General features: G+C 34.0%; 3 protein-coding genes and 1 long non-coding RNA gene across 5 annotated transcripts; all 4 read left to right on the top strand.

Annotated features, from left to right (window-relative positions):
- The first annotated feature begins 4359 nt into the window (after positions 1-4359).
- On the top strand, positions 4360-6285 carry LOC106413859. Of its 2 annotated transcripts, XR_001282689.3 has the most exons (4): positions 4360-4686; positions 5462-5555; positions 5703-5827; positions 5931-6285. It is a non-coding gene; the product is annotated as an uncharacterized LOC106413859 (long non-coding RNA). The 2 variants fall into 2 exon arrangements; XR_001282688.3 differs by having other exon boundaries at positions 5462-5827.
- A 1029-nt stretch (positions 6286-7314) lies between these two features.
- On the top strand, positions 7315-8238 carry LOC106411627 (glutathione S-transferase U25). The gene is made up of 2 exons (XM_013852420.3): positions 7315-7697; positions 7774-8238. The coding sequence occupies exons 1-2, from the start codon at positions 7383-7385 to the stop codon at positions 8116-8118; spliced, it is 660 nt and encodes a 219-aa protein (XP_013707874.2). The 5' UTR covers positions 7315-7382; the 3' UTR covers positions 8119-8238.
- A 2913-nt stretch (positions 8239-11151) lies between these two features.
- Positions 11152-12187, top strand: LOC106411628 (glutathione S-transferase U25-like). The gene is made up of 2 exons (XM_013852421.3): positions 11152-11611; positions 11725-12187. The coding sequence occupies exons 1-2, from the start codon at positions 11297-11299 to the stop codon at positions 12067-12069; spliced, it is 660 nt and encodes a 219-aa protein (XP_013707875.2). The 5' UTR covers positions 11152-11296; the 3' UTR covers positions 12070-12187.
- A 4665-nt stretch (positions 12188-16852) lies between these two features.
- On the top strand, positions 16853-17805 carry LOC106412325 (glutathione S-transferase U25-like). Its single transcript, XM_022707967.2, has 2 exons — positions 16853-17271; positions 17354-17805. Exons 1-2 carry the CDS (start codon positions 16957-16959, stop codon positions 17696-17698), a joined length of 660 nt encoding a protein of 219 aa, XP_022563688.2. The 5' UTR covers positions 16853-16956; the 3' UTR covers positions 17699-17805.
- The last annotated feature ends 8440 nt before the right edge of the window (positions 17806-26245 follow it).

The raw sequence follows: 26245 nt of genomic DNA, 5'->3' as shown, positions 1-26245 counted from the left end.
TGCTGGACTCTCCTGACTCAAACTCAGATGTATTAATTTGAGCGTATCCGTGTGGTGAACCCCCTGGTGATGGATGAGAAGTGTATTAGAGCAAGTGGTGATGGTTGATGAGTGTATCAAAGCAAGTGATGAGTGTATCAAAGCAAGTGTATTAACGAAGTTTACAAGTTTAGAAGTTTTGGTTTTCAAGTTTACAACTATTGTGAAACACTTTGATGCACAAAAAATAATAGAAAGACATAGTTTATATATATAGAGATACATGAGTCAAGTTGCTCGGGTACATACACCCGTGAGTTGAAAAGGCAAGTCGTGGGGACATAAACCCGTGACTTGAAAACACATCCTGTGGGTACATACACCCATATTAACCGAAGGTCCTAAAACGAGTGTAGAAACATACAAAATACTACACTCTCCCGTGATTCAATCTGACATAATACTACTACAACCATCAACCTTACCCGTGACTTGATATGATACATAAAGAAACCGAGACCTACAACCACGTCCACACGCATCCTCCTCCTTGAACCCGTGACCTACAAAGAAAAACGGATACATATCAATAATCTAGATACCAAAACATATACAAACATTATCAATATACATAAACCAAAACATATTCAAACAATGTGAAAATACAACAGCTAAAACATAAAGCACAAGAGAGTGAAACAAGAGAAATCAAACGATTAACCAACTGATAAATGCACAAAAAAGCTTCCACTCACCACGTTAAAGCATTTCTGAAATGAGTTTGTTTTTTAGAGCTCTTTCTTGATCAGAAAGAGTTTCTGCATTTTTTCCTAGCAACCTATCTAGGAGTTTGTGTTTGGATAAGTTATTCTTTGCCTCTAAAATGCTCTCTATCTGATCAAACGCTGGTTCATTGAAGTGTTTCTTGCGTTTTGCTGCTTTGGAAGCCTTCACACCGGGAGGCCTAACATCTTCCTCGCCACCCACCTCCTCTGCAGGTTCCTTCCTCTTCTCCTTTGCACCATCTCGTGTCGAAGTGTGGGATCTCCATTTTTGTTCAAACCAAAGCTCCCTCCAACAATGTTCAAGAGTGAACTTGGCATTGTAGTCATTAAAGAAGATGTCATGAGCCGCCTTCATGACATCATTCTCAGTTTGTCCACTGGCTTGCTTCTTCAAAGCAGCTTCGTGACATCCCACGAACTTGCAAACCTGTTCATTAACCCTACCCCACCTCTGCTTACATTGACTCCACTCCCTAGGAACGGAGCCAACGAGCAGAGGGCTTGCATTCACACACTCCTCTATGCGCTTCCAAAATGAGCCAACCTTCTGCTCATTACTCACGATTGGATCCTTGCTGGTGTTCAACCAAGCACTGATCAGCACCACATCTTCTTTGGTTGTCCACTTCCGCCTTTCCGCAGGTTTTGGAACCTCAGAACAACCAATATCTATTGGTTGACTGCTCTGGGAGGCAAGGAGGTTAACGAACCCGTGAGAGTTAAGGGAAATTGGTTCCATTTAGTTTTAGATAGAAGTTTTAAAAGTTTGGTGTGTTTTGAGATGTGGATCATGCCTATGTTTTAATACTAGTTTTAGTGTTAGAAAGTACAACAAATTGATTACGTGTGTGTGTTTGTCTAACTACCAAGCATTGATTAAACTAGTTTAAGTATGGTGTCTGTGTTTGGTTTTTCGTGTGTCTGTTTGTTGTGTGTGTTTTAATTACTCTATACTAGTTTTAGTGTTTCGTTTGTATGTTTTAATGACTCTATAACAAGTACAACATAGGTATAACTACACAGATATCATTGAATGAACATCAAATAAATTTTAAAAACTCAACTACACCGATTTGATACACAACCATTCACTACCATTGAATACGCAACTACCTATAATTTTTAAAACTCAACTAAGTGTGGTTAAACTCTAGCTAGCTACCACTGTAGTTAACCAGTGTAGAGTAAGGGTTACCTTTTGTTTTCAGTCGAAGCAGAGCTTCTCCAAGACCTCAACCTGCATAGAGAGGTTATAAACCTGCCCAGTGAGGTTATCAACCTCCCGAGCGAGGTCTTTAACCTCTGCCTGTACATGAAAGAACAATCATACAGTGTTAGTCAATGCATAAAAAATTAAGAAATATTTTACAAAATTGAAATCAAATTAGAATCTAGTTACCTCCAGTCTTTGAATGTGGTTATTGACCTCCGGCACCCAATTTATCACCACCTCCACCTCTTCCAGACGCTTAGTGAGGCGTTCGATCTGCTCCTCGACACCAATGACCCAAGGCTGACGATAATGAAACCCATCAGCCTTGGTAAGAAGAAAAAAAAATTTGAATCAATAATCAATCTCGTTTAAAAAAAAAATTCAAAATAGAATTAAGAACAACCGTACCTCGTAGTTTTTGCAGGTGAAGAACCGCTTCCCAGGAAGAGTGTCATAGTCGTCCTTCCCACGAACCTCGTGAATGATACTGCCACCACAGGGACACCTCGTCGGAATCCCGTACTCTGAATCAGCCACAGAAGAGAGCATGTTGATGTACTCCTTTGTCCTCTTTGAATCTCTTATCTCTGCTGCGGGATCCATCTGCATCAGAAAAAACGATTCCTTTTAGAACCCTAACTATAAACTAAATCGATTACAAATCCCAAATAAACGTACCCGCATGACGATTTTAAACCAGCAATCTATACCCCCTTTTCAATTTCGAACCCTACGACAAAACCCCCAAAACCATAAATCAAAACCCCCAAATCGATTTTTAACCTAAAACGCTTTCGACCCCAAACGATTGAATCAATCGGTGAAACTAGTGGATACTCACCTCAGATCGTCTACGAGAGAGTACGACGTCGATTAGATCGAAGAAAGAAGAGAAAATGATCCGGCTATCGCGTCGCACGAAAAATCGCCAGGGAGAGAACGAAACCCTAGCTTTAGAAGAGAAAAGTGAAAATGAATGATCTATCGCGAATCCCTTTTTTTCTCCGTCTACACGCGGACTCGCGTGTTCACTCTGCTATCGACGCGTGGCTTGACCCCGTATCATATGGGTTCACCCGCAAGAGACGGATCACGATATTAAACCCAATAAACATTTTCTTTTAATCGAATGGGCCTAGGATCCCGAGCCCGTGATCTGGTTATAAACCGTCGATGCTCATGCTCTAAGAGCATAATTAACGGTAAAGTTCTTAGGCACAATTTTTTAGGTGTTTTTTTTTCTTTTGGTTTTTTAAGGAAAAAAAAAACAAACCAATCGCGGACTGCCATATATCGGTGGGGTCCGCACACAGTCCAAAAACCAAACTAAACTCGCCTTCTAGAAGAGGCGGATGAGGCAGCTCTTGATCATAAGGTGGGGTCAGCTTATTTTTAAATTTTTTTTAAAAAAAAGCAGTTATAAGAGCTACTGTTAAAGGTAGGGGTGTTCAATCCGGATATCGGTTCGGTTTCGGTTCGGTTTTTTCGGTTTTTCGGTATTTCGGTTAGTAAAATATAACTACCATTCTAAATCCATATTTACTTCGGTTCGGTTCGGTTTATATACCGTCGGTTTTCGGTTTATTCGGTTTTATACCAAAAAACATAATTCTTTATTTTGGGATCATATTATATGAATTTTAGAGTCTTGTTGTCAACACATTCATTTATTAAAAAATATTATAAGTTTAAATAAAAGAACAAAAATAAAAAAAATGTTTCTATCATCTAATAAAATAATCAAATCTATAATTAAAATCAAAGCTCAAAATTTTGATAATAAAAATAAAAAACAAAAAATAAAACAGAAGCACGAAGCACAAAAAATAAGTTATTATATTCTTTCATATTTAGCGTTCATCAAAGTCATGTTTCTTCTATTAAACACGAAACTCTATTCTTTTATAGATAAAAAAAATTGTGAAGAATTTTCACTAATTATTATAATCAAATTTATAATCTTTATTTCAATTTAGTCAATGCTAAATTAAAGCAAAAAAAATCAAAAGAAGACTAAGAAAATAAGAAGCATGTTTGCGATGAATTGTTATTTAATTATAGTTCAAGTGTTTTACAAATCAGAACTATTTTATTACTGTAAAAAAATATGGTAATAGTTATTAGCAAAAAAATTAACTTATGATTTTCATACGTTGTTATAAAATATATACATATTTACATGTTTATATTTTTTTATCGGTTTTATTCGGTTTATTCGGTTTTATCGGTTATATACCGAACCATATTCAAATCCTACGGTTTTTTTAAAATCATATCCATTCGGTTTGTATGGTATATACCAAATCCAAACCATATTATCTATTTCGGTTTGGTTCGGTTCGGTACGGTTCAGTTTTGCCATATTGAACAGCCCTAGTTAAAGGTGATCTAAGAGTCGTATCTTCTGAGACAGGTGTAGCCATTGGGCTCTCTTTCTCTCTCCAGACGAAAAGCCTTGATCTCTGTACGAGGTGATGATCGCGTTCTTCCTGGTGATCGCCGCCTCTACCCCCACGGATAATGCCTCCTGGCCGTCGCGGAAGAAGGAGAGAGGTTTGTTTTGGGAGGAGAGAGGTTTGTTCTGAATCGAAATCAAAGGCGAGGGTTTTGTTCTGAATCGAAATCGAAGGCCATATGTTATTATGAAGACGAAAACGAAATCGAAGGCTAGGGGTTTGTCCACAAGTGAAGACTAAGGTGTCTATTAAGGTGAGTTTTAGTATTGTCGCAGTTTTAATCCTTTGTCGTGAAATATTGAATCTTTAGTTCTTAACTAATCTTGCTTTAGGTCGTACGTTTTGCTGTTTGGACCTGATGCAGTTTTAATATTTCATGGAACAGTGTTTTTTTTTTTTTGGACAATATGGAACAGTGTTTTAGAGTAGAAAGTTTAGGGTGTTTCTTTAACATTCGGGTTAAATTGTTCGTTTCTGTTGAGTAGGTACCTCATCTAATAGTTTCTGATACCTCTAAAAGTGTAATACTTTATGTCAAAGTGTTCAGTTTCTTTCGCTGGCAACTTGTTTTAAGCTGTATTGGTTCAGTTATCTGCCTTATTATTAGGTGCTTACGGCCTTGCATACATTGGTTATCTCAGGAAATACTGAAACTGTCATGAATTCTACCAAGATTAGAGTTTTTAGATGTCATATATATAATAAGGTTAAAGCTAGCACATGTATGATTTCTTAGAGGAAAGAAGTTCAACTTGAGATTAAGCTGAATGGATTCAGTTATCTGGCTTATAAGCAGGAGCTTACTTCTGTTACTTCAAGACTATTTAGATTTGTGTCAATTCATACAGCTTAATCGCAAGTTCTTGTGCCAGTGTCTCTAGTGGTTGACATTAATTCTCTTTCGTCATCTAAACCCTGCTAACTCTACTTTCATAGCCAAATGTTAATCCCTGCAAGATTTAAGAGAGAGCTTTCGCAGATGAAACAACCAAGTTTATAATCTCGTTTCTTCTTTACTTCTTGTGCAGGGGCACCTGCACACTTACAGATTCTGTGACAACGTCTGGACATTCATATTACAGGATAGTGGCATGTGACTCTAAGCTGCTCACACACTGAGATGTAAATTCTCAACAGATAATATGCTCACTTCCTTTGTAATAGATTTTGAGTTTTGTTTTCCACTTTGTAAACTCAGCACTTGTTATATGTTGAGCTCCATTTGCAGCCATGAATTTAGCCTATATGTAAATTATCTTTCTGATTTAGGATGGAAGTGACCAAGGCTCTGTTTCCAACGACAGTAGCACGCTTAATGTTTGTTTATAGCTGATTGCTCTTAGTCAAGGAGAAGATCCAAGGCTAGGCATTCCATCGACCTACAAAGACCAGAGGTATCAACATAATTGTATATACTTCTGTTTTGTGTCAGGATGAATTTCTAACAGTTTAAGAAGATTCATATTGTAAACTCTGGTAGATGGTTGTTTCTTTCAGTGATAGTCGCAGTGGTCCATGGAAGCTTCATTGTGTAAAGCTAGTATTGTTTTCAAATAGCAGAATATCTATTGTCTCTCAGTGTAGTCGACATCAGACAGAGTCCCTTGGATCCTGAGAAAAGGTCGATTCCTTAAAGGTTGTATTGATGATACTTGTGTAATGATTTCCACATTAGGATTTGTCTCAACGTTCTTAATAGTTTCATTACCAAATTATTTGGTCATTTGATTATAACATCACCATGTACAAGTGTGTTTTGACTTTCTCGTACTTCTTTAAGAAAATTGTTTTTCTTTACACTTGCTATGATTTTGAATGGAGTAAATATGAGGTTTGTACTATATACATCACACATAATCAACGTTACAAGGCTCGAAAACGTTCTAACGTTACAACTTACAACTCTTTGTTCTTCCTTCTCATGTTCTTACTTTCTTTCTCCTTCTCATGTTTTTCCTTCTAATGTTCAAATTATTATTGTTTATTTTACTAATTTTTATTTTTATATTTTTATATTTTTATTTCAAAATCAATGTTTAAAATGTTATCTCTTAATATGTTTTAAGGAAAAGTTTAAGTTTAATAAGAAAAATCAAAAAAAAATTGTGTTCAATTAAAAAAAAAAAAATTAAAAACTCTTAATTAAGAGACTTGCATTAGAACATGTAAATTTTCGAGTCTCTTAATTTAGTCTTTTAATTCACTTTTACAATTAAAAAATATTAAAAAAAAATAAGAGACTCATTTAGGGTTTCTAGGTTAATGGTGCTTTTAGACGCGCGTCGTTGTTACGTGAGGTTAACGCTCTAAATGTTAACCGATACTTAAACCGTACCAAGCATAAACAAGATTTTGAATTTTCCCACCATCATAAGAACGATGACGCATGCAGTGACCTTCTTCGATTAAACTTACTATAGTTAATACAATAGTCGAAGAAAACACAAGTAAGTACAAAGCCGATCACTAGCTACACTCATATTCAGAACACACAACAAAGTCAGATATTGCATTAATTTTATCAATTGTTGACCAAAGAAAATTAATTCGACAATATTTTCATTAGCATGCAAGAAGGGAATGACCTTTTGAATTTATTACGTTTCCTTTTCACTAGCTTTAACGTTAAAAGTCAGAGATTCAAACATTAATATTTCACAATCTCTGACTTTAATGTTAAAGCTAAAGAAAAGGATATGTTCAGTCAAGTCAACTTCACAGACTCATAGTATTAAAATGCTAAGTACAAATTTTATTTACTAGTTTGGAAATCTTTTTAATGCGAAAGTTAATGCATTTCAGTATTAACCAGGAAGCAAAAATCAATTCAATCTCTTTTTGTTGACTATCTCCGCTATATAAATGACCGAACCTTGCTTTATCCATATTACACTTAGAGACACACAAACACATTAGTATATCTCAGTGAGGTTAATTTAAAGAGCAACAATGGCGGACGAGGTGATTCTTCTAGACTACTGGCCAAGTATGTTCGGAATGAGGACGAGGGTTGCTCTAGAGGAGAAGAACATCAAGTTCGACTACAGAGAACAAGACCTATTCAATAAGAGCCCGATTCTCCTCGAGATGAACCCGGTTCATAAGAAAATCCCGGTTCTTATCCACAATGGTAAACCGGTTTGTGAATCTCTCATCCAGGTCGAGTACATCGACGAGACTTGGCCAGGGGGCAACTCATTCCTTCCTTCTGATCCTTACCAAAGAGCTCAGGCCAAGTTTTGGGGAGATTTCATCGACAAAAAGGTAATAAAAAAAAACCTTTTTAATATTTAAGCTTTTTTTAGACTTTGGTTTAATGTGATTAACAATTGTGGTTTAGGTGTATGGTCCAACGAGGTTGATATGGGGAGCGAAAGGAGAGGAGCAAGAGGCGGGGACGAAGGAGTTCATTGAGATGCTCAAGATGCTAGAGTCTGAGCTTGGAGACAAGACTTACTTTGGAGGTGAAACATTCGGCTATGTGGATATAGCTATGATCGGATTCTACTGCTGGTTCGACGTTTTGGAGAAGTGTGGGAATTTTAGCATCGAAGCAGAGTGTCCAAAGCTGATTGCTTGGGCTAAAAGGTGTATGAAGAGAGAGAGTGTGGCTAAGTCTCTTCCTGATTCAGACAAGATCACTAAGTTCGTTCCTGAGCTAAAGAAAAAAATTGGTATCGAGTAGTTCTGTTATAATTTAATCTATGTTGTCTTTTTTCGTACCTTTTCAGTTGATGTTTTGTTTCTGCTCGGTTTGAATTTTGAAGTTATCATAATAATACAAACATCCTCTAATGGTTTCACCAAACAAATGCTTCAATGGTTTGTAATCTTTTAGATCTTGATCGTGATGGAAAAATCTGAAGAAGACTCTTGAGTCATCGAAATGTCTAGTTACAAGGTTTTAGGGTATCTAAACATGTTTGTTTCAAATAAAAGCAAAACCATATCAGCCCTGGCAACGATTCGGATACTTTAGGTCCAATATAAAACGGGCTATTCAAACTGGTCCTTAATTCAAATCAGTTTTGGACCTTTTGGTCTCTGTTCATGTTCTACTCATTTTTTCTTTTAGAATTACGTGCAAGTCTTGTTAGATTTTCTCTTGTTCATTTAAAAAAAATAATTGAACAAGTTTGAACCGAAACAGAAGTGCAGCGGAGATCAGTATATTTAACATGTGCCGCCCAACATATTTTAAACGTGGTTCCAGAAAGTAGGTGAGAATGTTAACAAACAAAAATAAGTGTTAGGTGACATTCAGCCACTTATAACTTTTGTATTTTAAATACCATACTAATATTAAAATGTAACTTAGATTATATACGTAATTAATAGTTAAAGCACGTGAAACTAATTTAGAGTACTATTACGTGGGTTGCTGTTTTACGTTTATAGAGAAGATTCCTTAAAAATACATAGACTAATTTTCATTTGCTAATAAAATACACGAACTATTTAAGATCTCCGTTTAATACATGAATTAATTTTCGTTGCCTATTAAATACAGAAACTTTTGAAATTCGCAGATTTTACACAACGTTTTAGACGGCGTTAACTATATTTAACGGAAGTGACGATGGCGTTAGTGTTTAATTAACACGTGTTTAGATTTTGAAAATAAAATTTCTTAAAAATACATAAAATATTTTTCATTTCCCAATGAAATACACAAACTATTTTGGATCTCCGTTTAATACACAAACTAATTTTTGTTTTCCATTAAATACACAAACTTTTGAAATTTGCAGATTTTACACATCGATTTAGACGATGTCAACTATGTTTAACAGATGATGTTAGTTTTAATTAAACAAATGATTTAACTATGAAAAGCACGCTCACCCTCAGCCAATTAAAATTAATTTGAGTTAGTTTCAATTCGAGTTTGACACCCTAATCTGTTTCAACCTATTTTATTCTTCAAACTATATTCATTTTCTTCTTCTTTACTTTGATTTCTCTTTATATCGATTCGAAGTGGAGTCGATTTCCATGTCGTGAAAAAAGAAGAAGAAAACAACGTAGTTTTAAACGAGTTTCTGATTTTGGAATTAGTTTAGTGTTATGCATTTCTGATTCTTGTTATTCGCTTTAATTTACACTATGATAAATAAGTTTAGCGTTATCAATTAAGTTCTACATATATTCTTTCTACTATGATCAAAAAATTTGAAATTTCATCAAAAAAAAAAATTTACACTATAGAAGTGTAATGGAGAAGAAAGCTAATAATATAATCTATCGGGATGATTTTTAAGGACTTTTTTCTTCACGGTTTAACCACATGCTCAATTAAACACTAACATTATCTTCACTTCTGTTAAACATAGTTGACATTGTCTAAATCAATGTATAAAATCTGAAAATTTCAAAAGTTTGTGTATTTAATAGAAAACAAAAATTAGTTTGTGTATTAAACGGGGATCCAAAATAGTTAGTGTATTTTATTAGCAAATAAAAAATAGTTTGTGTATTTTTAAGAAATTTTCTTTTTACAATTTAACACATTAATTAAACACTAATGCCGTTGTCACTTTCGTTAAATATAGTTAACGCCGTCTGAAATGATGTGTAAAATCTGCGAATTTCAAAAGTTTGTGTATTTAATAGGCAACGAAAATTAGTTTGTGTATTAAACGGAAATCCAAAATAGTTAGTGTTTATTATATTAGCAAATGAAAATTAGTTTGTGTATTTTTAAAGAATTTTCCTATTTCATTACGTCTACAGACATATTTATAAGACCCTGAAAAGAGATGTTTTTTTCTTGAAACTTAACTGAAAAGAGATGTTAGTTTGGATAATAAAATAATATATTAGACATTCTTTCACATTTGTTCCCAGCTGTTAATTTTTTCATGAACAGATAAACAAACCACTGAGTTGTACTAGTGTGTACAATATTGGATTGTATGTTAAAAAAAAAAGAAAAAGAATGTTGAAATACACTTTGAGTTAAATAATAACATAGTGAGAATTAATACACCAGATATAATAATAGCTATCCAGCAGAATAACTATTACGTAAATTTTGTAAAACTTTATTGTCAAAAAATATTAGCTATGTATATCATTGACAATGACATCAAATTTATTAGTTTTTGTATTATTATTACTGCTTTACATCCTATAATATACTATTATCCCGTTAAAATTTGTACTATAATGCTTTCATGTTCTTAGACAAAAACAAAACTTTAAAACCCCAATATTTAGATATTTGTCGATAAAAAAATATACTCCTCCAAAATTTTATCTTACTCCTTTTTTCGAGTTCAACCGAGTAATAAATTTTACCAAGTGCATGGCTAAACAAGCCAACCATGCAGCTGTAGTAGCATAAAGAAAAGGTTGACAAAAAAATAGCATAAAGAAAAGAAGCAGATTAATGCCACGCAATAATCTAATACCAAATATTATACTCTCTGCGTTCCTAAAAGATAGACTTTTTACTATTTTCACGCATATTAAGAAAACACATTAAACTACCATAATAAATGTATCATTTTCTGTAATTTTCAGTTTTTAATAATTTTTAACCGTAAAATCAATTAATTTTCTTAAAATTTACAATTTTTTCATAGAAAACACAAAAAATACATCTTTTTGAAACAATTTTTTTTTTTAAAAAGTCTATCATTAATGGACCGAGGGAATATAACCGATCACACTTTATATTAACTTTAAGCAAAGCTGCAAAATAAAAAGCCCTATGTAATAGTATTATTTAAAAGTTTTAAATACAGACAATATACTTTTTTAACAAAGATTGTGGATTCATTCTCTTTTGTTGGGCATATCCTCCATAAATTACAGTAACTTGCTTCTCAGTAAGCTAGCTTAACCAAATAGCAAAACTAATGGTGGACGAGGTGATTCTTCTCGGTTATTGGCCGAGTACATTCGGAGTGAGGACGAGAATTGCTCTAGAAGAGAAAGACATTAAATTTGACTATAGAGAACAAGATCTGTTTAATAAAAGCTCCTTGCTCCTAGAGATGAACCCGGTTCATAAGAAAATACCGGTTCTCATCCACAATGGCAAACCAGTCTGTGAATCTCTTATCCAGGTCGAGTACATTGACGAAACTTGGCCAGGTAAAATTCCACTCCTTCCTTCTGATCCTTACCAAAGAGCTCAGGCCAAGTTTTGGGGAGACTTCATCGACAAAATGGTATAAGAAAAAACATCATAAATATTTTTTAGCAAAAAATTTAAATATTTGTGATGTTTTTTCTTATACCATTTTGTCGATGAAGTTTCATTTGGTTAACAATATGTGGTTAGGTGCCCGGGCTAGTGAGGTTGATGTGGGGAGCGAAAGGGGAGGAGCAAGAGGCGGGGAAGAAGGAGTTCATAGAGATGCTCAAGACGGTAGAGTCGGAGCTTGGAGACAAGACTTACTTCGGAGGCGAAGCATTCGGTTATGTGGACATAGCTCTGATTGGATACTACTGCTGGTTCGACGCTTTTGAGAAGTATGGGAATTTTAGCATCGAAGCAGAGTGTCCTAAAATTATTGCTTGGGCTAAAAGTTGTATGAAGAGAGACAGTGTGGCTAAGTCTCTTCCTGATTCAGAGAAGGTCACTGAGCTCGTTCCTGAGCTAAAGAAAAAAATGGGTATCGAGTAGATCTATAATAATATCATTTATGTTCTGTCTTTTTCTTTTCTTTTCAGCTTTTGTTTTGTTCCAGCTTTGTTTGAAATCATTATAATAATACAAACATCCTCCAGTTGTTTCACTATGAGAAATGCTTTAATGGTTCTTCGTTTTCTAGATCTTGATTGTGGTGGAAAGAACTAAATAGGATAATCTTTTACAAAAAAAAAAAAAAAAACTAAATAGGATAATCATTCATTATCCACGGGCTATTGTGTCAGAAGTTTCGAGTGACCACTTAAACAAAACTAATATTACATAATGTGTTGTTAGTTCGGAGGGATTACGGATTTCTACTCCCAATCTTCTGATATATAAAAAAAGGTGTAGTTACTTATTAACTAGGTTTCAGACTTTCAGAGTATCCAAACATATGAGTTCTGGTAAGTGTCAAAGATTCATGCCAAGTACTTTTAGGTCCAATTAAAAACGTGCCATTAAATTTTCTCTTAAATTATACGTAATAGAATTAAAAATTATAGGACGATGAAACATGTGCTATCTAATATTTTAAACAAAATTCAGGTTCACTCCTTTGGTAGTTAGTTTAATAAAAAAATAGTATATCTTTATATGAACCAATTTATTTTTTAAGAATTCTAAAAATTATCTTCGTGATAACACGTGGCTAAGAAAACATGTTGTAATGTTCCAAGATTAATATATAGGGGATAATAGTATTTGATAAATGGATATTTCAAACCTTTAAATTCATCTCACCTTTTAGGACCAATCAAAATGTCACGTAGATTATTAAATAAAAAATATAAACTTTTTTAAAAAAAATAACAGAAAAAGAATGACTTAAATTTTAATGACACTAACGCCGCCGGCTAAACCCTAAACTCTAAATCTTAAATTCTAAATTAGGGTATAAGATTTGGATTTAGGATTTATGATCTAGAATTTGGGTTTAGCGTATATAGTTTGGGTTTAAGGTCTAGGATTTGAGTTTAGAGTATAGAGTTTGGGTTTAGGATCTAGAATTTTGGTATAGAATTTAGGGTCTAGAATTTATGATTTAAAATTTAGGGTTTAGGATTTAGCTGGTGGCGTTAGCATCGTTAAAATTGGAGTCATTTTTTTAACTATTTTTTTAATCTAATCTATTAAAATAGATGTACAAATATAAACTAACCCTTAATCTTGCATAATATTTACAATCCAATGCCACTAAAAATTAAATAAACTTACATTTAAGTAATCATTGTTTTTCCTATTTTATTAAATCATTTCCTGAATCCAATTTAGTAAAAAATTTGTGATCAACATATTTCCTAAAATGATTTAGCTAAATTTTAGGAAAATTCAAATTTTAAAAACGTTTTTAATAGTATAATATAATATTTCCTAAGTATCATATAAATTCCACATATTTAGTTTGTAAGGCTTACAATATATGTATTTTTTTTTTTAAATATATGTTTAACCATTACTATTAATTATTTTAAACAATAAAATCTATCTATGCTAAAGTTCAACTATTTTTGAATTACTTGTAGAACAATATGGATTGTTTATAATCTATCTAAATGTTGCATAAAATATATATAATTTAAATATTTCTAAAATACATTTTTATTCATCTCAGTCACTATTAATTATTTTCAACAATACATTTATCTATGTAAAGTTTTAAATATCATAAAATTACTTGTAGAATAATAATTAATGTTTATAATAAAATATTTTTTCTGATGTATCTAAATCTCACTATATGACCCATATATAAACAAAATATTTAAAATATTATAGAATTGGGAAGTAATTTCGTGTTAAAAGAAACATTACTCAAACATATCAATGTTAAATGTTTGTTGAAAGTTTAATATGACACAGGGATCAATATTTCTTTCCAACATGTAAACTATTTCATTATGATGTTTATAAAATTTTTAAAATATGATAAATATTAAAAATATTAACTAATAAACATTTAAATAATACTTTATACATAAAACTAAAAATAAATACCCGCACGGACGTGTGGGTCAAACTCTAGTTTTATATTATTTATTTAATAATCTACGTGGTACTTTGATTAGTCCTAGAAGTTAAGGTGAACCTAAATTTTGTTCTTAAAAAATCTTGTCCTTAAATCCAATTAATAAGCGTCTACATACATATTTTAAAAGATCCTAAAAATATATGTTTGGTTATAATTATATTAGATATTTTCGGATTTGTTCCCAACTCTTAATTATCTACTAGATTTTGATCCGCGCTTCAAAAACGCGGGTTTGTTGGATTATAGATAAAAACACACTTTGATGTGAATTAATATTTTGGGTGTTGTACATTATTATGTTACAAAGTTGTATATATCGATGAAGAAAATTTATTTAAACTTAATTAGTTTATTTGAGATTTTATATGTATACTTTTATGTAACTTTCTATCAGACATAAGCACTTTATCCGAACCTATAAAATCAAACCAAAACTACCACGAAAATACATATTCAATTTGTGTCCAGGTCTAAGACAAAGTACCCATTGGGTATATTTTTGGACCTGTGGGTTTTGGTTTGTTCTGTGTCCTATCTGAGAATCGATCGGCTACCTAAAGCACCCAATTTATTTTTTGTATCTGAGTATTTAAGATATGTTTTCGGTATTATGGATATTTTTAAGTTAAAAGAGTAAAGCTATCAAAATTTTACTTATATATTTTGGGTATTCGAATAGAATTTTGGGTATTTTTCAATTCTTTAGTTTATATTTTGGGTAAAAAATTTGGGTCGTTTAAGGTATTTGACTATTTTCGGGTATTTTTTTGAGTTTTCAAAAATTTCGTGTTTCAGATATTTTTGTGTTTTCGGGTATTTACAATATTTTCGTATCCTAAATATCCAAACTAACCCGACTTGTCATATACCCAAAAATTATAGTTATTTACATTATTGATGCGAACTGATCCAGACCTGAAAATAACCAATCTGAATCCGAACTGAAAATATTCAAATACCTAGTTGATCTAAATGTCTGGAACCCGAAAGGAATCGTTCCATACTTGGTCCGAGTTGATGAGATTTAAGATTTACTTGGCACATTTTTTCTAATTTAGTATTGCAATCCCAACAATGATCTAAGAACATAATACAAAACCTTATATATTGTCGACAATGTCTGCTATAATTTGTTTTTAATATTGTTGATATTGGTATATCATTAATGATAGATGTTATAAGTTGTAGATACTATAGGTAGGCACGTTTGGTAACCATTAAGCATTTTTATATGTAGATAAGATAAGTGGGTCACAAAAAAATTGAAATTAAAAGAGAAGTTACATATGTTTATAAATGTTAGAGAATATTATTTGGTTGCTATGTAGTAGGGGTTAGTTATAATATTTGATTGTATATAATAGATTGGACTAAAAATAAAAAGGTGTAACAACTTTTTTTATGTAGATTTTGTAGGATTCATTTTCTTTTAATAGTATAGATTTGATAAGATAAACAAACTACCGTCGATATTACTAGAGTGTGTGTTAAAAGAATACTGAAATACATTTTGACTTAAATAATAGTGTACTTCAAATTAATAAGTATAAATATAAATAATTACTACACAGTATAACATTTATCTTAAAATGATGAAAACTGAAAAATTAGCTATGTAACATTGCGCTAGTCCCTTAGATATTATTTGAAAATTGATTTTGACACATGTTATTTCTACAATAATTTTCACTAAATAAGTATGAAACGACATTTTAGAACTGATGACATGGCTTATGACTAAATGTGACATGGACAATTATATTTCATGTTTATTTATATTTTTGGAAATTTTTATAGAATATGATAGTAAATTATACATCATCATTAAAGTAAATCAATTCAAATATGACATAAATAACATAATAATAAAATATAATAATATTTTACAAATTTTAAATATTATTTATATCTATTTTTATAATTATATAAATTTACTACTAAAAAGGATTTTCAATTTTTTTACAGTTAAAGAAAAAAAATTTTTAAATGTAATATATTAGCTTCTTTTATATATCTACAAATTTTAGAAATATTTTTTAGTTATACTCTTTAATAATTATACAACTTTAATATCAAAATTTTTAATTAATTATATCCAAGTTAATTTAATATATTTTATCCAAAAAATAGATAAAAATCTATCTAAGATTATAATTTAAAATAGACAATATTATTTATTTTATCTTAATCTTATGTTCAATTAAATCAAAATTTATATTGAAATATTGATAAAAAAAATAAATTAAAAAAATATAATATAAAATTTTTATTTGAAAAAAAATCTCACGGCACATAGCGTAGAAAAACACCTAGTACATTATTATATTAGGGGTGATTGGTTGGGTTGTAGGAAGTGACTTTAGCTTTAATTTTTATCTACATACTTAAATATTACCAATCATGCTTTATCCTAGTTTTTAAAGCTACAACAAAAAAATTAAAGTTACAGCAAAAACACACAAAAAATAGTTTTAAAAATCTTATTTTTTAAAGTCTCATCTTTCTAAATCTAAATCTAAATCCAAAAATTTAAATCCAAAAATCTAAATAAAAAAATTCTACGGACTAAATTCTAAAGTAAATTTTATACGGCTAAACCTAACCAATCACCCCATTAACTTTACACAAAGCTGCAAAAGCGATAGGCGATAGCTCACTTACCCTGAATAAAACACGTGTTAAAACTTTATTTAAAAGTTGTCAATGCAGTATCGTGGGTCCATTCTCTTTTTGTTGGGCATATCCACTATAAATAATAGTAACCTTGCTTCTCTTCACCATACACCTTCATTAAGACACAAAACAAACAAATAATAGAATATCTCAGTAAGCTTAATCAAAGAGCAACAATGGTGGACGAGGTGATTCTTCTGGATTACTGGCCGAGTATGTTCGGAGTGAGGACGAGGATTGCTCTAGAGGAGAAAAACATAAAATTCGATTACATAGAACAAGATCTGTGTAATAAAAGTGCCTTGCTCCTCGAGATGAACCCGGTTCATAAGAAAATCCCGGTTCTAATCCACAATGGCAAACCGGTCTGTGAATCTCTCATCCAGGTCGAGTACATTGACGAGACTTGGCCAAGGGAGAACCCAATCCTTCCTTCTGATCCTTACCAAAGAGCTCAGGCCAGGTTTTGGGGAGATTTCATCGACAAAATGGTAAAATAAAAAAAAACTTATAAAGATCGAAAGGCAAGAAACGTTAATATTTGGTTTAATTTAATTAACAATGTGTGGTTAGCTGCCGGGTCTAGGGAAGTTGATGTGGGGAGTGAAAGGAGAGGAGCAAGAGGCGGGGAAGAAGGAGTTCGTAGAGATGCTCAAGATGCTAGAGTCTGAGCTTGGAGACAGGACTTACTTTGGAGGCGAAACATTTGGTTATGTGGACATAGCCCTGATTGGATTCTACGGCTGGTTCGACGCTTTTGAGAAGTATGGGAACTTTAGCATCGAAGCAGAGTGTCCTAAAATTATTGCTTGGGCTAAAAGGTGTGTGAAGAGAGACAGTGTGGCTAAGTCTCTTCCTGATTCAGAGAAGGTCACTGAGCTCGTTCCTGAGCTAAAGAAGAAAAAACGGGTCGAGTAGATCCGTCATTTTTATGTTTTGTTTTTGCTATGCTTCAAGCCATTATAATAATACAAACATTCTGCGAGGTGGTTTGGGTAATAAGAGCATGTTTCATCTTTGTTTCATTACGAGAAATGCTTCGATGATTTTTAATATTCTTGATCTTGATCGGTGGGGAAAGAAGTGAGGAAGACCGTAAGAGCATCCGCAACGGCACATTTAGACGGAAGAGGCGATTTGATCTCCTGGGATAATCGAGGTAAATCGAAGCCGTTTCTTGTTGATTTATGGCATTAGATTAGCTTGCATGCTGTTTTCCTCGTGTTTAGGGTTCGGTTTTGTCTTTTCAATCGATTTGGGGATCTATCGGTTTGTAGTTAGGGTTTCAAACGATTTGGGATTCAATCGATTTGGGGATATTTGAGTTTGTAGTTACGGTTTGAAAAAGGTTTGGGTTTTCAATCGATTTGGGGATGTTTGGTTTGTAGTTAGGGTTTGAAACGATATTGGTTTCAATCGATTTGGGGATATTTGAGTTTGTAGTTACGGTTTGAAAAAGGTTTGGGTTTCAATCGATTAGGTGATCTTTCGGTTTGTAGTTAGGGTTTAAAAGGATTTGGGTTTCAATCTATTTGGGGATTATTAGCCTCTTACGATTGTTACTCTGGTTGTATCTTCTTGTCTTAGATTAAGTGCTTTCACTCTATGACTCTGTGATTCTTTACGAGAAATATTGAGCTTTATATGTGCTCTGACTCAGTTGAGGTTATGGTTTCAGATTTTTTTTTGTGTCCTGACTGTGTGATTACACTACAAGAAAACACACCGAATTCCGACGGAGGTTCCGACGGACACCAAGGTCGTCGGATATTTGTGACGGAATACTGACAAATTTCCGACCAAATCCAAAAAAACTAAGTCGTCGGAATTCCGTCGGCCATTTCCGACGGAATTGCGACGAAATAGGGTTCGTCGGAATTTTCCGATGACTTTTCGACGACATTCCGATAAAAAATGTAACCGTTGTAGTCGTCGGAATTCCGTCGGAAAATACCGACGAATTTCCGACGACATTCCGATTTACAGGAATGTCGTCGGAATTCCGTCGGTATTATCCGACGGAATTCCGACGAACCATGTGACCGTTGCCGACAAATATATATGACCGTTGTATAGCCGTTTGAGATTGGACAATACCGACGGAATTCCGACGGACTGCTTTACATCCGTCGGAATTCCGTCGGAAAGTCGTCGGAGGTCCGTAAGCAATTTCCTATAAATACAACCCCTCCTCATTCAAATCATTCACACTTCATTCTCTCTTCATTCTCTTTAGTCATAACAATTCCGTGAAAATCATGTCTTCAGAAGTTTATTATCGTTCGTGGATGGATAAACCTCATTTGGATCCGAACACCAATTTGCTTACGGAAGAATACGTTCAAGGGATTGGAGAATTCATGAGGCTTGTTCAACAGCAACCGGATGCAAAAAGTGGTATGTTAAGATGTCCCTGCTCTTCTTGCAATAATAATAAGGTTATAAAAGAATTTGATGTTTGGACTCATTTGTATATGAAAGGGTTTTCACGTAATTATAAAGTTTGGTACCTTCATGGGGAAACTGGTTATGAATATGGTAGTACTAGCGAACCTCAGCCTGTTAGTGAACCTCAGCCTGATATTAGGTTAGAAGAATCTAGAACGGATATAGATTATGGTGTAGGTACTGAGCAGATGGTACATGATCATTATAGAGGGGAAGAACCAAACCCCGAGTCTAGGAGATTTTTTGACATGTTGGATGCAGGAAAACAACCTTTGTATCAAAATTGTAGAGATGGTCATTCAGTCTTATCATCTGCAACTAGATTAATGGGTATTAAGACAGACTATAATTTGGCTGAAGAATGTATGGATGCGATTACTGATTTTGTCAAAGGTATTCTACCTGAGGATAACCTTGCACCGGGTTCATACTACGAGGTTCAGAAACTTGTTGCAGGTCTTCAACTACCGTATGAAGTGATAGATGTATGTATTGACAACTGCATGATCTACTGGAGAGCGGATGAGACACGGAATGTATGCAAATTTTGTGGGAAACCTCGTTATCAGGAGACGAGGGGAAGAGTTCCGATCCCATTCAAAAGAATGTGGTATTTGCCTTTGACGGAAAGATTGAAGAGGTTGTATCAGTGTGAGCGCACAGCAAAAGCAATGAGATGGCATGCAGAGCATTCCACAAATGGTGAGATTAGACATCCTTCAGATGCAAAGGCTTGGAAACATTTCCAGTCAACATATCCAGAATTTGCGGAAGAGAGAAGAAATGTTTATCTTGGATTATCTACTGATGGTTTCAGCCCATTTGGAAAGCATGGAAGGCAGTATTCTCTATGGCCAGTTATTGTGACACCGTACAACTTACGGCCGAGCTTGTGCATGCGACGAGAGTTTTTGTTTCTCTCAATTCTCGTCCCCGGGCCAGATCATCCTAAAAGATCACTAGATGTGTTTCTTCAACCACTAATATATGAGTTGCAACAACTATGGGCGCATGGTTTTGAGACATACGATGTTTCGCGCAAAGAAAACTTTCAGATGCGGGCAGTACTTATGTGGACAATAAGTGACTTTCCAGCATATGGTATGTTATCTGGATGGACAACACATGGGAAGCTATCATGTCCATATTGTCAAGATGACACAGATGCTTTCCAACTAAAGAACGGAAGGAAAACGTGTTGGTTTGACTGTCACAGACGATTTCTACCACCTGATCATCCATACCGCAGGAGTAAGACTTCGTTTACGAAGAACAAGCAGGTGTTTGATGGTCCACCTGAGGAAGTTAGTGGGAAAGATTTGTTGAAGCAGTTTAGGTATTTTGATGCAGAAAGGACGCCAGATGTAGGTGGACATGAAAACATTCGAGTCAATGCGGTTGGAGAGCTACATAACTGGCACAAAAAGAGTATTTTCTGGGATCTGCCATATTGGGAGAGTCATCTATTGCGACATAATTTAGATGTCATGCATATTGAGAAGAACTTCTTCGATAATCTGATGAACACAGTCCTTAACATCCAAGGTAAAACGAAGGATAATTTGAAGTCAAGGTTGGATTTAGTCGATATTTGTGATCGTTCTGAACTTCACGTTGATGAGAACGGTACGGCCCCTTTTCCCATTTATCGGCTAGATGGTGCTAGAAAAGAAGAGTTCTTTGATTGGATTACAGATAAAGTGAAATTTCCTGACGGATATGCATCAAATTTGGGGAACTGCGTTGATAGAAGCGAAGGAAAGTTTACTGGCTTGAAGAGTCATGATTGTCATGTAATTATGCAGCGCCTCCTTCCGTTTGCTTTTTCAGCATTATTGCCACGTAATGTTCATGAAGCAATTGCAGGTATATTATATTTTTACAATTTAATTTATTTTTATATTTAACAATTATGCTTATAAAAACTTAATACTTACGAAAATTATGTCTTTTATCTATGTAGGGATTAGTGTTTTCTTCCGCGACTTATGCAGCAGAGTAGTGACTGAAGAGGGTATTAATAATTTGAAGACAAACGCACCAGTCAGCATGTGCAACCTTGAGAAGATATTTCCTCCATCATTCTTTGATGTAATGGAACATCTTGCTATTCATCTCGCAAGAGAATTGGAACTTGGTGGTCCTGTGCAGTACAGATGGATGTATATTTTTGAGCGTTATATGCATCATCTGAAGAAGATGGTCAAAAATCAAAGCAGGGTGGAAGGATCTATAGTGGCACAGGTGATCAATGAAGAAACTGCAATCTTTGCTGAAAATTATTTTCCACCAGAAGTGCATACAAAACACCGAAGACCTGCTCGGCATGATGATAGAGGGGAGAGAGCAACATATCATGTTACTGTCCCAAGCATGTTCAAGGAAATAGGACGACTTAGTGGAAAATTCACGAAGCGGAGACTTACGGACACTGAGCACGCTCATTTGCAAACATATTTGCTCACCAACTGTGAAGATGTTCTACAATATGAGAGGTAAAAATATTTATTCATTTATTGTTAGATTAATATTCAATAATTTTATTTCATATTGATAATATTTTTGTATATAGTGTATATATGGCGGAGTTGCGTATGACTCACAGGCATGCAACAGAAGATGAGCTTCGACAACTTAGAGATAACGGATTTGCTGCGTGGCTTCGTAGTTATGTGAGTCATATATCATATTACCCTATGCAAATGATTAGTTTAAATTTAATATATATAAACTAATTAATTTTGCAATCATATATGTTTTTAATTTATAGGTGAATGATGGTTTGGCCAGAGGTCTTGTGTTCGATGATTGGATACGCGAATTTGTGCAGGGACCAAACTATGTGGTCAAATCATATCCTAAATTTTGTACGCGAGGATATGCATTCACAAGGAAAGGTCATTCTAAGACAACATATGATGCTGGTGTTTCATCTTCTTCTGGTGACGATGTCTACTACGGCAACATAAAAGAAATATTGGAAATCCAATTTCCTGGAATGGTTGGATTGCGTTGTGTAGTATTCTATTGTGATTGGTATGACACCACCCCAGATAGAGGAGTGAAGATTGATGCGTTTGGTGTTACATCAGTTCATTCGCGGCGGAAACTTCAATATTATGATCCCTTCATTCTTGGTTCGCAAGCTGATCAGGTATGTCAATTTATTCATAATTTTTTAGCAATATAATTAATTAATGTTATATATTTTACTAATACTTGTATAATTGATATGTATAGGTGTGCTACATCAGTTACCCTCGGGTGACGTACAGAGACGATCCATGGGTTACTGTAACGCAAATCAACCCAAGAGGACGAGTGGATGGAACTTCTGATGATGATGAACCATTGCAACCAGAGTCTACCAGCAACGCCCAGGCAGTTGAAGATTTGGAAAATGTTCAACTCGTTGAGAATTTGACTGTGTTTGGACATGATGCTGTCGTACATTCAGAGCCGGAAGCCGAGGTTGGGGAGTTTGATGAAGATTCAGAAGATTCTGATTAGTTTTTTTTTTTTTTTTTTTAATGGTCCGTCGGAAATCCGTCGCAATATACCGACGACATAGCGACGACAATGGGTTTCATTGAAAATTGGAAAGGTCGTCGGTATTTCGTCGGAAAATACCGACGACATGTGTTTCTATAAAGTTTCAATCATAAAAATCTATAAATTTAGATGCCAAAACTATGAAAATAACACATAATAAGTGTTTAGTATAGTATTAGATCGCAACCGTTCAAATATAACAACTCATTAAAATATTTATGTATGCATATCATTGTTTTCATAACATCTCATCTTAACATTATATACTTATACAATCATATTTATATAAGCTTACACTACAAAAAATGTTGTTGTGTAAAATCGTGTTATAAAACATTTTTATTGTTAAATCTTTATGCAAATACTATATATATTATCAAAGATTTGGATTTTGCATTTACAAACTTGAAATCAACACCCTAAACACTAAGTCGTCGGAATTCCGTCGGAATATACCGACGGAATGTGTCCGTCGGAAAATACTGACGGACACATTCCGTCGGAATATACCGACGAAATGTGTCCGTCGGAAAATACTGACGGACACATTCCGTCGGAATTTCAATTTGCCCGGGAGAACCAAACCGCTTGAAAATTTTCGCGAATCGGCATTTGGTATATTTTAATTATACCGACGGAATACCGACGAACCCGTGTCCGTCGGAATCCTCGGATATAAAAACCTTCCTTCTTCCTTCTTCGTTATCTCCGCGGCCCCCCTCTCACAAAACGCAAACAATCCGGCGATTTCTCCCCCTCTCCGGCGATTCCGGCCTTTCTCCACCTCTCTTCACCGGCGAATCCTCTCCTCACCCTCATATCTCTTCCCCAAACCCCAAATCATGTAAGAATCATCCCAAACCTTCTTTTTTTATCAATTGTTTAGGGTTTTGGTAGTTGATCTCGGATTTTAGGTTGTTTGATTGAAAATTTTAGGACTAAATGGATAGTTTAGGATATATAAGTTAGGATTGTTGTTTTAGTTTTTTTTGGAACATTTTTTGATTTTTAAAAACGTTTTTTGATTTTTAAAAACGTTTTTTGATTTTTTAAAACTTTTTATTTTTATTTTTAAAAACGTTTTTTGATTTTTAAAACGTTTTTTTTTATTTTTAAAAACGTTTTTTGATTTTTTAAAACGTTTTTTTTTTATTTTTAAAAACGTTTTTCAAGTTTCCAGTAATGAAATATATATATAATAAAACGTTTTTAAAATTTTTTAAAAATATTTAACAACATTTTTCTATATTTATAATTTTTTATAATTTTGTATACATATATATATATATATATATATATATGTAAATCATCTATAATAAAAATTTTAAAATTTTTTATAATTTTTTATAAGTTTCCACTAATAAACTATGTATAATAAAACATTTTTTTTTTAAAATATAAATATTTAACAACATTTTTCTTCATTTATAAATTTTTAACAACATTTTTCTATATTTATAAATTTTTTATAATTTTGTATACATATATACATATATATATAAAGGTTTAATAGTTTTTTTAAAACGTTTATAAAACCTTTTGTAAATATATAAATGAAAACATTAAAAATAGAAATGATTTGAAAATATGTTTGATGGGTTAATTTTTTTTTTTAGGGCCGAGGATGAAGCCCGCCCCGCAGCCCGTCTTCGACGTAGTTCGGTGAGCAGTTCCCGTGCATCGGGATCGTCTCATGACTCGGTTCCCGCATATATTCCCGCTCCAGCTCCCTCAGCCCCTCACGCTGCCCCTCACGCTGCTGCTCCACAGGATCCGGGGGTCATGCCGGTTCATCTATTGGTTCAACAACCAGGTCGAGAGCATCTCCCGTTTCTCCAACCCAACCCACGACGAGGCCATAGCACTTGGTTAGTATTTTGTTTATTTGTACCGTTATATTTTTCCCTTTAATTAACTTGCTAACTTGTATTTTTTTAAAGGTTCACCAAGTCGAAAAATGGCATTAGCCGGAGCATCAACCAGATGATGTACTCCATGCTCCGTTTTGGATATCCAAAGTGGAGTGTGATCCCTACCGACGAACGAGAGTTGTGGTTTCGTCAATTCGCGGTATAGTAACTCTTCATTTTTTTAAAGTTTGAACATTTTTTTAAATATATTTACTTATTAAATTGTGTTTGTTTTGTAGCAAGAGTTCAACTGGCACTCCGATCATACGGAAACAGTCCGTAAGAAATTCAACGAAAAGGCCATGGACTCTTACACAAAGCAGATAAACTCGTGGAAGACAGTTTGGCAGAAGAACAAGAAGCCACGGTTCATCAACGGGTCGGTGTGGGAGCAGTTGATAGCTCATTGGGAGAAGGAAGAAACTGCAGAGACGTCTTCTAGGAACTCCAGGAACCGGAAGAGCGATCGTGGCGGGAAAGGTATGTATGTGCACAACCTCGGCGCTTGCTCTATGTCTACTAAGGAGGATGAACTTGTAAGTTTTTTATTATTATTTATCTTTATATTTTTTAAATAAATATTTTATATATTTCTTGGCTAATAATGGCGGTTTTTTTAGATCGAAGCAAATGACGGTAATCCCGTTGATCGTCTACAACTCATTAAGGTGGCTCACACTAACAAGACGACGGGTCAAATTCAGGACCCCGTGATCAAAGGTGTAGTTGATTTGGTGGAAGCTGAAATAGTTTCCCAATCTCAGCCTCTCTCTGATGACGGCGAGTCCACGGGAGCTTCAACCAACCTGTCTCTATTGCAAATAAATGAGATGGTTGAAAAGGTAATTTTTTTTATTAATATATTTTTTTTATAATGTCGATTACTTACTTGTCCCTATTTACTTACTTTAAATATTTTTGTAGGCGGTTCCTAAAAGGAAAGGAGGCCGTTTAGTTGGGTTGGCCCGTCGTGCTTCTTCGTATCCGGCATCTTCTTCACAAGCTCCGTATGCCGATCCCATGATTCTCGAGGAGCTACATGACAAAGATGAACGGATTGGGGCATTGGAAGAGCAGAACACCACTATCCTTTCGGAGAATGCCACTATCCGTTCGGAGAATGCCACTATCCTTGCTGAGTTGGCATCCCAGAAGAAGTTCAACACCGAGATTATGCAGAAGCTAGATCGTTTGATGTCTTCGAGTTCATCTTAGTTTATTTCGGCTTTTTAAAACTTTCGGAATGTTTTTTTTTTATTTCGGTTTGTATGAATTTTAAACTTTATGAATGTTTTTTTCCTATTTCGGTTTTTATGAATTTAAATTTTATAATATTATTAGTTTTAAATTTCTGATTTTTTAAATTTATTAATATCAAAAAATATATAAAAATGCAAAATTAATTAAAAAAATAAATGGGTATATACCGACGGACAGTGGTCGTCGGAATATACCGACGGACATATATCCGTCGGAATTAACGAGGAACACTCTACGTCGGAAGTGTCCGAGGAACGTTCTCCGTCGGTACGTAGTTTTTCCGATGAACTCTGGT

The sequence above is a fragment of the Brassica napus genome, chromosome C8, assembly GCF_020379485.1.
Source record: "Brassica napus cultivar Da-Ae chromosome C8, Da-Ae, whole genome shotgun sequence".
Lineage (NCBI taxonomy): Eukaryota > Viridiplantae > Streptophyta > Magnoliopsida > Brassicales > Brassicaceae > Brassica > Brassica napus.
The sequence above is the reverse complement of the archived record's forward strand: the minus strand, read 5'-3'. Positions and strand labels throughout refer to the sequence as shown.

What these genes read in the sequence shown, in the direction of transcription:
- LOC106412325 (XM_022707967.2), top strand. Translation starts at nt 16,957, where the DNA reads ATGGTGGACGAGGTGATTCTTCTGGATTACTGGCCGAGTATGTTCGGA. An exon ending in GAGATTTCATCGACAAAATG is followed by an intron (nt 17,272 to 17,353) that starts GTAAAATAAAAA and finishes ATGTGTGGTTAG; the next exon opens with CTGCCGGGTCTAGGGAAGTT.
- LOC106411627 (XM_013852420.3), top strand. Translation starts at nt 7,383, where the DNA reads ATGGCGGACGAGGTGATTCTTCTAGACTACTGGCCAAGTATGTTCGGA. An exon ending in GAGATTTCATCGACAAAAAG is followed by an intron (nt 7,698 to 7,773) that starts GTAATAAAAAAA and finishes ATTGTGGTTTAG; the next exon opens with GTGTATGGTCCAACGAGGTT.
- LOC106411628 (XM_013852421.3), top strand. Translation starts at nt 11,297, where the DNA reads ATGGTGGACGAGGTGATTCTTCTCGGTTATTGGCCGAGTACATTCGGA. An exon ending in GAGACTTCATCGACAAAATG is followed by an intron (nt 11,612 to 11,724) that starts GTATAAGAAAAA and finishes ATATGTGGTTAG; the next exon opens with GTGCCCGGGCTAGTGAGGTT.